The sequence below is a fragment of the Lynx canadensis genome, chromosome B2, assembly GCF_007474595.2.
Source record: "Lynx canadensis isolate LIC74 chromosome B2, mLynCan4.pri.v2, whole genome shotgun sequence".
Taxonomy (NCBI): Eukaryota; Metazoa; Chordata; class Mammalia; order Carnivora; family Felidae; genus Lynx; species Lynx canadensis.
In genome coordinates this window covers 105,681,971-105,695,619 of record NC_044307.1, presented here as the reverse complement: position 1 = coordinate 105,695,619, position 13,649 = coordinate 105,681,971, and the positions used below count along the sequence as shown (strand labels likewise).

The 13,649-nt window shown below is 37.1% G+C and overlaps 1 protein-coding gene across 1 annotated transcript in view; it reads right to left on the bottom strand.

Moving 5' to 3' along the window:
* The window catches only part of LOC115514983 (amine sulfotransferase-like), a 28,239-nt gene extending 14,825 nt beyond the window's left edge, over window positions 1-13,414 (bottom strand). The window contains exon 1 of the mRNA XM_030317101.1: window positions 13,294-13,414. Coding sequence (XP_030172961.1) covers window positions 13,294-13,414 — 121 coding nt within the window. The remainder of the gene's footprint in view (window positions 1-13,293) is intronic.
* Between the last annotated feature and the right edge of the window lie 235 nt (window positions 13,415-13,649).

The window sequence follows — 13,649 nt, the reverse complement described above, 5'->3', positions numbered from 1 at the left end:
CAGAGAATACTATGAAAAATTATATGCCAACAAACTGGACAACCTGGAAGAAATGGACAAATTCCTAACACCCACACACTTCCAAAACTCAAATGGGAAGAAATAGAAAATTTAAACAGAACCATAATTAGTGAAGAAATTGAATCAGTTATCAAAAATCTCCCAAAAAATAAAAGTCCTGGACCAGGTGGCTTCCCTGGAGAATTCTACCAGACATTTAAATCAGAGTTAATACCTATCCTTTTCAAACTGTTTCAAAAAATAGAAATGAAAGGAAAACTTCTAGATTCATGCTATGAAGCCAGCATTACTTTGATTCCCAAACCAGACAGAGACCCAACAAAAAAGGAGGATCACAGACCAATATCCCTGATCAACATGGATGCAAAAATTCTCAACAAGATACTAGCAAATTAATTCAACAGCATATTAAAAGAATTATTCACTGTGATTGAGTGGGATTCATTCCTGGGCTGCAGGGCTGGTTCAGTAGTCACAAATCAATCAATGTGATACATCACATTAATAAAAGATACGAACCATATGATCCTCTCAATCGATGCAGAAAAAGCATTTGACAAAATATAGCATCCTTTCTTAATAAAAACCTCAAGAAATTCAGGATAAAAGAAACATACTTAAACATCATAAAAGCCATTTATAAAAAGCCCACAGCTAATATCATCCTCAATGGGGAAAAACTGAGAGCTTTCCGCCTGAGATCAGAAACATGACAGGCATGTCCATTCTCACCACTGCTGTTTAACATAGTGTTGGAAGTTCTAGCATCAGCAATCAGACAACAAAGAGAAATAAAAGGCATCAAAATTGGCAAAGAAGTCAAACATTCACTTTTTGCAGACAACATGATACTGTATATGGAAAACCTGACAGACTCCACAAGTTCTCCATCTGGTAGAACTGATACATGAATTCAGCAAAGTCGGAGGGTATAAAATCATTGTACAGAAATCAGTTGCATTTTTATACACCAATAATGAAGCAGCAGAAAGAGAAATACAGAAACTGATCTCATTTACATTGCACCACAAGCCATAAAATACCTAGGAATAAATCTAACCAAAGATGTAAAAGATTTATATGCTAAAAACTATAGAAAGCTTATGAAGGAAGGTGAAGAAGACACAAAGAAATGGAAAAACATTCTATGCTCATGGATTGAAAGAATAAATATTGTTAAAATGTCAATACGACCCAAAACAATCTTCACATTCAATGCAATCCCAATAAAAATTGTACCAGCATTCTTCTCAAAGCTAGAACAAACAATCCTAAAATTTGTATAGAACCACAAAAGAACCCGAATAACCAAAGTAATATTGAAGAAGAAAACCAAAGTGGGAGACATCACAATTCTAGACTTAGCCTCTACTACTAAGCTGCAATCATCAAGACAGTATGGTATAGGCACAAAAACAGACACATAGACCAATGGAGTAGAATAGAGACTCCAGAATTGCACCCACAAATGTATGGACAACTCATCTTTGACAAAGCAGGAAAGAACATCCAATGGAAAAAAGACTCTTTAACAAATGGTGCTGGGAGAACTGGACAGCAACATGCAGAAAAATGAAATTAGACCACTTTCTTACACCATATACAAAAATAAACTCAGAATGGACGAAAGACCTGAATGTGAGACAGGAAACCATCAAAACCCTAGAGGAGAGAGCAGGCAACAACCTCCTTGACCTCAGCCACAGCAATTTTTTACTGGACACATCTCCAAAGGCAAGGGAGTTAAAAGCAAAAATGAACTATTGGGACCTCATCAAGATAAAAGTCTTCTGCACTGCAAAGGAAACAATCAACAAAACTAAAAGGCAACTGACAGAATGGGAAAAGATATTTGGAAATGACATATAGGATAAAGTGTTAGTATCCAAAATCTATAAAGAATTTAACAAAATCATCATTCAAAAAAACAAATACTCCAGTGAAGAAATGGGCAGAAAACATGAATAGACAATTTTCCAAAGAAGTGGCCAACAGACACATGAAACAAAGCTCAACATCACTCATCATAGGGAAATACAAATCAAAGCCACACTGAGATATCACCTCACACCGGCTAAAATGATCAAATTGAAGACTATAGATGCTGGTGAGGATGTGGAGAAACGGGAAACTTCTTGTACTGCTGATAGGAATGCAAACTGGTGCAGCCACTCTGGAAAACAGTGTGGAGGTTCCTCAAAAAAGTAAAAATCAACTACTGTATGACCCAGAAATAGCACTACTAGGAATGTACTGAAGGGATACAGGAGTGCTGATGCATAGGGGCACATGTACCCCAATGTTTATAGAAGTACTTTCACCAATAGCCAAATTATGGAAAGAGCCTAAATGCCCATCAACTGATGAATGGATAATGAAGATGCGGTTTATGTATATACAACATGATACTACTTGGCAATGAGAAAGAATGAAATCTAGCCATTTGCAGCAACGTGGATGGAACTGGAGGGTACTAGGCTAAGCGAAATAAGTCAGTCAGAGAAAGACAGATATCATATGTTTTCATTCATATGTCGATCTTGAGAAACTTAACAGAAGACCATGGGAGAGGGGAATGGGGAAAAAAAGTTACAAACAGAGAGGGAGGGAAGCAAGCCATAAGAGACTCTTAAATACAGAGAAAAAAATGAGGGTTGATGGGGGATGGGGGATAGGGGAAAGTGGGTGAGGGGCATTTAGGAGGGCACTTGCTGGGATGAGCCAACAACACTGGGTGTTGTATGGAAGCCAATTTGACAATAAATTATATTTAAAAAAAATAATAATCCATGCTAATCAGCAGCACATAGTGAGCAAGATCACTCTTTGGCACACATGCTTTGCTGGCAGGGGCAGGTGGTATGCACCTCATCTGGTCTTCCCACTACCTTCATATTGGTGGTTGTAGTCCTCCAGTGTTGCCCAGGGAGGACCACGACCACATGTGCCTATGTATTACCACAGCTGGAGCTCAAACTCAATGAAAATCCACTGTTAGGAAGCTCTAAAAAGGTTGCTTACATACTTCCACCTTTCCCAGTTGACAGACACTGTGTCTTCAGGTGGTATCACAGCTTTGGGACAGGTACCAATCATGCCACATTTCTGCAGAGATTCAACAGTATGATGCAAAAATCTCTGCAGAGATTCAAAAGTTCAAATACCTATGTTCAGCTTCTCTTTATCCACTCCCTCTTTCTTTCCTTCTTTCTCTTTCTTTCTTTCTTTCTTTCTTTCTTTCTTTCTTTCTTTCTCTCTCTCTCTCTCTCATTCTCTCTCTCCCCACCCCCCCAAAAAAATAAATCAACGTTAATAAAATAAATTTAAAAATGCCAAGACAGGAGAATTCATCCTAAAAGATAGAACAAGAAAAGTTAATGGCCACTGATCTCATTGAGACAGATATAATATTCATGTTCCAGAATTTAAAGCAATAATTACAATGATACCAGCTGGGCATGAGAAAAACATAGAAGACAGCAGGGAATTCCTTACCACAGAGATTAAAGACCAAAAACTTGTCAAGCAAAAATGAAAAATGCATAACCAAGATTTGAAACGAACTGATTGTAATGACTATAAGGATGGAAGAAGCAGAGGAATGAATAAGTGATAGAGAACATAAAATTATGGAAAATACTGAAGCTGAAAAGAAGAGGGAAAGAAAAATATTAGATCATGAATGTAGACTTAGGGAATTCAGTAACTCCATAAATTATAATAATATTCATATCATAGCAGCCTCAGAGGAAGAAGAGAAGGAAAGGGGAACAAAAGGTTTATTTGAGGAAATTATAGCTGAAAACTTCCTTAACCTGGGGAAGGAAAGAGATATCCAAATCTAGGAAGCACAGAGAACTTTCTTAAAAATAAACAAAAGCACGCCAACACCAAGACATATCATAGTTGGGGTGCCTGGGTGGCTCAGTTGGTTAAGCATCCAACTCCTTTATTTCAGTTCAAGTGATGACCTCACAGTTTGTGAGATCAAACCCGCATGGGACTCTGCACTGACAGCCCAGAGCCTGCTTGGGTTTCTCTCTCCCTCTCTCTCTCTGCCCCTCCCCAGAGCTTGTGCTCGCTCTCTCTCTCTATCTCTATCTTTCTCTCTCAAAGGAAATAAATATTTAAAAAAATTAAAAACACATATCATAGTCAAACTTGGAAAATATAAAGATAAAGAAAAAATCCTAAAAGCAGCAAGACAAAAGAATTCCTTATCTTACAAGAGAAGACAAAGAAAATTAGTAGCACAGCTCTCCATAAAAACTTGGCACCCCAGAAGGGAATGGTATGATATATTCAATGTGTTGAATGGAAAAAATATGCATCCACGAATACTCTATCCAGTATTCAGAACAAAAGGAGAGATAAAGAATTTCCCAAACAGAAAGTAAACGAGTTTCTGACCACTAAACCAGAGCTGCAAGATATATTAATGGGGGATTCTTTGAGTGGGAAAGAAAGACAAAGGCAACAAATACTAGTAAGGACCAGAGAAAATTTTCAGATACAACAGTGTAGCAGGTAGTAAAATGGCACTAAATTTATATCTATCAATAATCACTCTGAATGTAAATTGACTAAATGCTCCAGTAAAAAGAAATAGGGTGTCACACTGAATTAAAAACAACAACAGCAAAAACAAACCCATCTTTATGCTGCCTATAAGAGACTCATTTTAGGGGCGCCTGGGTGGCGCAGTCGGTTAAGCGTCCGACTTCAGCCAGGTCACGATCTCGCGGTCCGTGAGTTCGAGCCCCGCGTCGGGCTCTGGGCTGATGGCTCAGAGCCTGGAGCCTGTTTCCGATTCTGTGTCTCCCTCTCTCTCTGCCCCTCCCCCGTTCATGCTCTGTCTCTCTCTGTCCCAAAAATAAATAAACGTTGAAAAAAAAAATTAAAAAAAAAAAAAAAGAGACTCATTTTAGACCTAAAGAAACCTGCAGATTGAAAACCATCCATTATGCAAACAGAAGTTACAAGAAAGCCAGAGTAGCAATACTTATATCAGAAAAACAAAGACTGTAAGAAGAGATGAAGAAGGGCTCTATACCATAACAAAAGGGTCTATCCAACAAAATATCTAACAATTATAAATATTTATGCCCCCAAGTTGGAAACTCCAAAATATATAAAACAATTAGCAACAGACATAAATAATACATTGATTATAATACAATAATACTAGAGGACTTTAATACCCCACTTAGATCAATGGACAGATCATCCAAGCAGAAAATCAACAAGGAAACAATAACTTTCAGTGACACACTGGAACAGATGGACTTAAACAGATGCATTCAGAACATTTTATCAAAAAGCAGCAGAATTCACATTCTTTTTGAGCACACATTGGACATTCTCCAATATAGATGACATACTAGGTCACAAATCAGACCTCAACAAGTACAAAAGGATTGAGATCATACCATTCATATTTTCAGACCACAATGCTATGAAACTTGAAGTCAACCATAAGAAAAAATTTTGAAAGACCACAAATACATGGAGGTCAAAGAACATCTTACGAAAGAATCAATGGGTCAACCAGGAAATTAAGAACAAAAATTTGAGTAAGTTTATTCATTTATTTTGAGAGACAGAGGGCTCATGCATGTGTATTGTGTGACCAAGTGGAGGAAGAGCAGAGAGAGAGGGAAAGAGAAAATCCCAAGCAGGCTCTGCACTGTCAGCACACAGCCTGATGCAGGGCTCGATCTCATGAACCATGAGAAAATGACTTAAGCTAAAATCAAGAGTTGGACGATTAACTGACTGAGCCACAAAGACACCCCAAAAAAGGAATTCTACAAATACATAGAAACAAATGAAACTGAAAGCATTATGGCCCCAAAACTTTGGGATGCAGCACAAGCAGACATATGATGTAAGTATATGCACAGGTCTACTTCAAGAAGCAGGAAAAATCTCACATATGCAGCCTAAGTTTATGCCTAAAGAATCTAGAAAAAGAACAACAAATAAAGCCTAAAGCAAGCAGAAGAAAATAAATAATAAAGATTAGAGCAGAAATAAATTATATAGAAACAAACAAACAATAAAAAACAGTAGAACTGATAATAACACCTGATTCTTTGAAAGTTAATAAAATTGATAAACCCAGATAAGCCCAGCCAGACTTATCAGAAAGAAAAGACAAAGGAATCAAATAAATAAAATCAGGAATGAAAAAGATCACAACCAACACCTCAGAAATAAAAACAATTATAAGAGAATATTATGAAAAATCATATGCCAACAAATTGGGCAATCTGGAAGAAATGGATAAGTTCCTAGAAACTCACAAACTATCAAAACTGAATCAGAAAGAAATAGGAAACTTGAACATACTCATTACCAGCAATGAAATTGAAACAGTAACCAAAAATCTCTCCAACAAACAAAAGTCCAGGGTCAGATGGCTACTATTGGTGTCTTTAAGTCTTTGTGTTGTTTCTTATGAAACAAAATTGAGAATATGAGTAGTGTGAACAATTGAGAAGTTGAGACAAGAAATCTACATATGCAAGAAGTAAACACATTTATTTTGAAGGATTAGGGACTTTCCATAATTCTACAATTTGCTTGACACAAATGTAATACTCATGTAACTACCAATCACCGTTTACCTGCCATTATTCCCCTCAGTTTTGTCACTGTTGAGTGAGTGGTGAGGTCTTCATACCACATAGGGATGTGATATCACAGAGGGAATGACAGGTCCTGGGGTTGGCTGTTCAGGTACCGTTTTGTGTCCTCTTTTTCAGGGATTCCACACTCTATCCAGTTTGTCTTCTGAACAGAATGGTCCTAAACGATAAACGTCTAAGGTTTATTCAAATTGCCTCTGGATAAACACCTAAGGTTTATTCAAACTCCCTCTATATGTACTTGGGTTATTGACCTTAGATGCTGCTTCTCTTCTGTTGTTAGTGCTTCCTGAATAACAAACATTTCTTCATTTATACTAAGATAAATCACCAAACTTTGGCATCTGTTGATGTTACTGCATGCACACTATCTGATTTGGAACTGGACTCAAGTCCTTCCTAATACATATCCTCTCACCCTTATTTGGGAAAAGTAGATTGTGTTTCTTATTTAGAACTACTCTCAGTAACTTTGGAATTCATGGTTCCATCTGTCCTATTGTCACCTTTCATTAAATAAAAATTTGATCCAAAGAAACGATTTAATCCCTTTTATTGGAGTAATCATTACTGTTAAGAAAATGTTTAAACCACAGAGATTCAACAATAGAGAAGAAACTGAGATGGATGGAGGGAGAAGGGTGGGAGATGGGATATATGAATGATGGGTATTAAGGAGGGCACTTGTTATGATGAGCACTGGGTGTTGTATATAAGGGGACGAATTGCTGAATTCTACTCCTGAAACCAATATTTCACTTTATGTTAACTAGCTAAAATTTAAATTAAAAACAAAGAAGTCTTTAATGTGACAGAAATTGGACCCTGTAATTATGAAGACAAACTTTTTCAAACAGTATTTCCTAACTTAAAACATAACACATTCCTGAAGCCAAAGTTGTTAATTGCTAGAAAGGAATAATTGTGATTCACTAAAATAAAAAACTTGAGAAAAGCAAACTGATCCTTACGATTCTTTTTTAAAATTTTTTTATGTTTTTATTTTACTTTTGAGAGAGAGACAGAGTGCGAGCAGAGGAGGGGCAGAGAGAGAGGCAGACACAGAATCTGAAGCAGGCTCCAGGCTCTGAGCTGTCAGCACAGAGCCCAACGCGGGTTCGAACTCACGGACTGTGAGATCATGACCTGAGCCGAAGTCGGACACTTAGGCAACTCAGCCACCCAGGGGCCCCTGATGCTTATGATTCTCGAAAATTTTAGTTATTTGCAAAACTTGTAAGGCTGAAAGGTGGGAAAATTACCCAGTTTTGAGTTTAAGCACAACCTCTGACCTAATATTGCCTGACTACTAAGCTCTATTGGCCTTGTCTTAACTATAACACAAAAATTTTAAAAATTTGAGTAGTGATTTGAAAGTGTGTATGCTGTTGGGGATAGACTCCATAATTAGTTCTAGTAAATCACTAAAAAGAAAGTGAAAAAAAAAAAAGGCAGAACAACCACTTCTAGGACAAGATTGGAATCTAGAGAATGTATATTACCTAAAATATCCAGTTTCTGACAAAAGTACCATATGTCAAAAAACAAGAAAGTGTAACACATATTCAGGGGAATAAAGGGCAATTAGTAAAAACTATCTCTGAATGGACCCAGATGCTGGACTTAGCAAAAAAATAAAATAACAGCTATAAAACAATGTTCATTTATTGAGTCCTTAGATCTCAACAAGTTTGATCCGACAGAAGAAAGAATCATGGAACATGAAGACAGATCAGTAGTGAAGAGAATTACAAAGAATAAAAAGAACAGAAACACAAAGAATGAAGAAAACTGAACATAACCTCAGGGACCTGTAGAACATATCAAACAGAGGAACATATACAGAAGGAAAGGACAGAAAAAAATCTTTGAAGAAAGTATGGTCAAGAATTTCCCATATTTGAGGAAAAATATTAGTTTACACATCCATAAAGCTTGACGAACAAGTAGGATAAACGTGAATAGGACAAAAGCTACACATATCACAGTTAAACTACTAAAACATACATTTTAGGATTGTTGCTTTTGTTTTTGTGAATGATTTTGGTATTTTAATGAGTATTGAGTTCAATCTCTTGATTGCTTTGGGTGGTATGAGCATTTTAGGATATTAATTTTTCCAATCCACAATCATGAGGTGACTTCCATTTGTTTGTGCCTTCTTTGATTTCTTTCAGCAAAGTCTTGTACTTTTCATCATATAGGTCTTTCACTTCCCTGGCTAAATTATCTAGATTTTTTGTTTTTATTTTTGATGCTACTCTGAACAAGATATTTTTATTTTTTTTCAGATGTTTCATTATTACTGTAAAATAATGAAACTGATTTCTGTATATAGATTTTGTATCCTGAAACTTTACTCTGATTAATTTGAACAGTTTTATGATTGACTCTTCAGGATTTTCTATATATAAAATCATATCAGTTGCACATAGTGACCATTTTACTTTTGCCTTTCTGATTTGGATGCCTTTTCTTTCTTTGTCTTGCCTAATGGTTCTAGCCAGGACTTCTAGTACCACAATAATGGTGAGAGTGGGCATTCATGTCTTGATCCTGATCTTAGAGAAAAAGCTTTCAACTTTTCACTATTGAATATAATATTAGCTGTGGCTTGTCATATATAGTCCATACTATGTTGAGGTGTATTCCTTCTACACTCAATCTATTAAGGCTTTATAACATGAAGGATGCTGTATGAGTTGCGTTTTTCTGTGTCTAGTGACATAATTATGGTATTATCTTTTATTTTATTGACATATTACATTTATTGAAGTGTGTGTGTTAAAGGAAACTTGCATCCTAGAGAGAAATCTAATTTGGTCCAGGTGTTCTTGAATTTAATTTGCTATTTTGTTGAGAATTTTTGCATCAGGGATATAGGCCTATAGTTTTCTCTTCTTGTGGTATTATCTGGTTTGGGTATGAGGGTAACAATGGCCCCACAGAACAAGTTTAGAAGCATGCCCTTCACTTTGGTATTATGGAAGAGTTTGTGGAGGAATGATGTTTCTTTAAATGTTTGGTAGAATTCACCTGTAAAGCCATCAGTTCCTGGGGGTTTGTGTTGGGCTGATTACTCATAAATCTCTCAATTTACTCATTTGTCTATTTTTCTCTTTCTTCTGGATTCAGTCTTGCTAAGGCTGTGTTTCTAGAAATGCATCCTATCTTCTAGGTTATGTAATTTGCTGGCATACAATTGTTCATAGTAGCGTCTTATGCTCCTATGTATTGCTGTAGTATCACTTGCAATGTCTCCTTTTCTGTTTCTAATTTTATTTGAGTTATCTCTCTTTTGTTCTTAGATAGTCTAGCTAAAATTTTTTCAACTTGGTCGATCTTTTCAAAGAACCAGATTTTAGTTTTGTTGTTCCTTTTTGTTGTTTTGTTGTTGTTTGGGTCTTCATTTCATTTCTGCTCTGATCTTTCATCTCTATTATTTCCTTCCTTCTAATAAGTTTGGACTTAACTTGTCCTTCTCCAGTTCCTTATGCTGTAAAATTAGGTAGTTTATTTGATGTCTTCCTAATTCTTTGATTTTTTGATTATTATTAAATTTCTATCCAGAACAGTTTTTCTCTCTATCCCATAAGATTTGATATGTTGTCTTTCCATTTCATTTGTTTTGAGATAATGTTTTATTTTCCTTTTGATTTACTTTTGACTTTTTGGTTATTCAGAAGTATTTTGTTCAGTTTCCACATATTTGTGAATCTTCTCACTTTCCTATTGTCAGTTCCATAAATAGGAAAGATAGGGAAATCTGAGATTTGTTTTGTGTCCCATCATATAATCTATCCTGCAGAATAAAGAGATGAGTGTGCACTTGGCAAATATTGGAGGGAATGTCCTATAGATGTCTCTTAGGGGTACCTGGGTGACTCAGTTGGTTAAGCATCTGACTTCGACTCAGGTCATGATCTCACAGTTCATGAGTTTGAGCCCCGCATCGGGCTCTGTGCTTAGCTCAGAGCCTGGAGCCTGCTTCGGATTCTGTGTCTCCCTCACTCTCTCTCTCTGCCCCTCCCCAACTTGCTCTCTGTCTCTCTCTCAAAAAATAAGATAAAATTAAAGTTAAAAAAAATTTTTTTTAAAGAAGTCTCTAAAGCCCATTTCTTCTAAGGTACTGTTTCATTGCAATGTTTCCTTGTTGATTTTCTGTCTGGATAACGTATCTACTGCTGACAGTCAGGTAATGAAGTCCCCTACTATTAATGGATTGCTATATGTTTCTCCCTTAAGATCTGTTGGTATTTGCTTAATAGACTTCAGTGCTTGAATGTTAGAGTACAAATACTTGTGGTTTTTACATCTACTTGCTGTATTGACCCTTTTATCATTACGTAATGACCTTCTTGTCTTTTGTTACCACTTCTGATTTTGACTTGAAATTCAGTTTGTTTGATATATAGTAGGCTGCAGCTATTGTCTTTTGGTTTTCACTTGCTTGGAAAATCATCTGCCATCACTTCACTTTGAGCTTATGTATGTCTTTAGAGCTGAAATGTCTCCTGTAGGTGACATATAGTTGGGTCTTGTTTCTTTAACCATACAACCACTGTGAGCTTCATGATTGGTAAATTTATCCATTTATTTTTAGGGGGATTATTAATATGTAGAACTTATTAGTGTTCATTTGCTATTTCCCATCTATGTTGTTTCTTTTTCATTCTGTTTCTGCCTCCCTTGTTAATTGGTGGGTTTTGTCGTGGTATGTGGCCTTTTTTCTTTTTTTCCATGTTTTGTGTCTGCTCTAGATTTTTGCTTCAGTGTTTCCTTGAGGCTTACATAAAACATGTGGGCCTTTTTCTTTTGCTAGCAACTCATATTCATTTGCATCTGCTCTACATTTTTGCTTTACAGTTACCTTGAGGCTTAAATAAAAAATGCTAGCCCTTTTTCTGCCACTAGCAGCTCAAATTAACTTGTCTATGTTACCCTCTTTTATGTTTTTGATGTCACAAATTACCTCTTATTATGCTACGAATTTGTTAACCAATTATAGTGACTATCATTATTTTTAATGCTCTCTTCCTTTACCCTATTCTGTAATTGTTTGACAAACTATTCTTTTTTTTTTTAAATTTTTTTTTTTCAATGTTTATTTATTTTTGGGACAGAGAGAGACAGAGCATGAACGGGGGAGGGGCAGAGTGAGAGGGAGACACAGAATCGGAAACAGGCTCCAGGCTCCGAGCCATCAGCCCGGAGCCGGCGGGGCTCGAACTCACGGACCACGAGATCGTGACCTGGCTGAAGTCGGACGCTTAACCGACTGCGCCACCCAGGCGCCCCTTGACAAACTATTCTTAAACAGAGTTAATGTCCTAATTTTGACTGTCTGTATCATCTTTATCAGAGTTTTATGTGATTTCATTTATTAGTGTCTTTCATTTCAGCTGGAAGAGTTCTTTCTGCATTTCTTGCAAGGCAGGTCTAGTGGTAAACTCCCTCGAGTTCCTGCTGAGAAATCTGCTAATAGCCTAAGGCATAGGGGGTAAAGGGTAGGGGGTTCTTTGTGGGCTAACTCTTCTTTCCCTTGCCTTAAGAATTCTATCATTGAGTTTGGACACTCATCATAATGTCTCATTGTTTTCCCATTGAGATAATAAAATGTTCTATGAGCTCTGTTGACTTGTATGTTAAATTCCTTTCCCAGGTTTCTCTGACCCCTTCCTCTGTTCTCCTGATACACTCCTTCATCTTATATTGGCTTTTCTAATAGTCTGATAACTCACATAGGGTTTCGTCACTTGTTTGAAATCCTAGCTCTCTCCTTTTCTACTTGAATCATTTCTAAATTCCTATCCTCCAGGTAACTTAATCTCTCTTCCATGTGACCTGCTGTATTTCTAATGCTTCTTACTGCATTTTTTCATCTGAGTCTCTCAGCTCCAGAATTTGCTTGAGTCTTTTTTTTATAATTCCAATCTCTTTGGTAAAGTACTCCTTCTGTTCATTAGTTTTATGCTTCAGTTCATGGAACTGCCTTCTAAATTTTCTTGTAGCTTATTGAATTTCTTCATAAAAGCTGTCTTGAATTATACATCAGATCACAGTATTTTGTCTTTGAATTTCGCTCTGAAGGATTGCCCTTTATCCTGTGTGATACTGTATTACTATGATTCTTCATAGTGGATGAAATGTGCCTTTGTCATCTCACTTGAAGGCCTGAATACCTTTCTTGTGTAGAAAAGGCTTTGACTCTAACAGTTAAACAGATTGGCAATCAGAAACTTACCTTTGTTTCTCAGTTCATGATATAGCACAATTATTTTATTTTCTCTTACTGAATCTGACTCACCATTAAATTAGGAGCATACCTAAAGGATCTGGCATTTTTAAAAAAGTGGCAGGAGAGTTGTGGGCTTAGCCCTTGGGTCTTTGGGTGTGCCCAAGGACACTGGGATGGGTGGAAGGTATCTCAGAGGTCCCAAACTTCTTCCTGAAATACCAAGGCAGACAGCAGAACACATCTTCTGTCAATTCTCTTTCTCTGCCTTCTTCCCTTTCCGTCCTTTGTCCCAGTCGCAGAGTTCTCTTCCGGGAAACCCAGGTGCTGCTGAAGAGCAACAGGCCCCTCCAGCTGCACCTGAGCAGTCGGGAGGAATTCACTTACCACCTTTGCTTTCCACCTCCTCTGCCTCCTCTGCTGGTTCCAGCTCTGGCTGCTGCACCTCCCTTGGCCCTTTGGCCCCATAGCCTCTCTGGTTCTCAATCCACCCACTTTGGATGCACATGGATGATCTCTAATGCCCCCGTATGCTCTGTAGAGGCACTTTTTTTCAGTCATGGATGTCCAATTACACGCAAATTGAGGGGAGAGAAAAATGAACAACTTACACTGCCAAGATGCTGATGTCACCTATTACTCCGTTTAGTAAGGCTGAATGAAGAATCTCCTGTCTGGAATTTTATCTAAATGCAGACTGAGATGGGGTTTTAATGCATTACAATTGTTACGTGGAAGAGCCA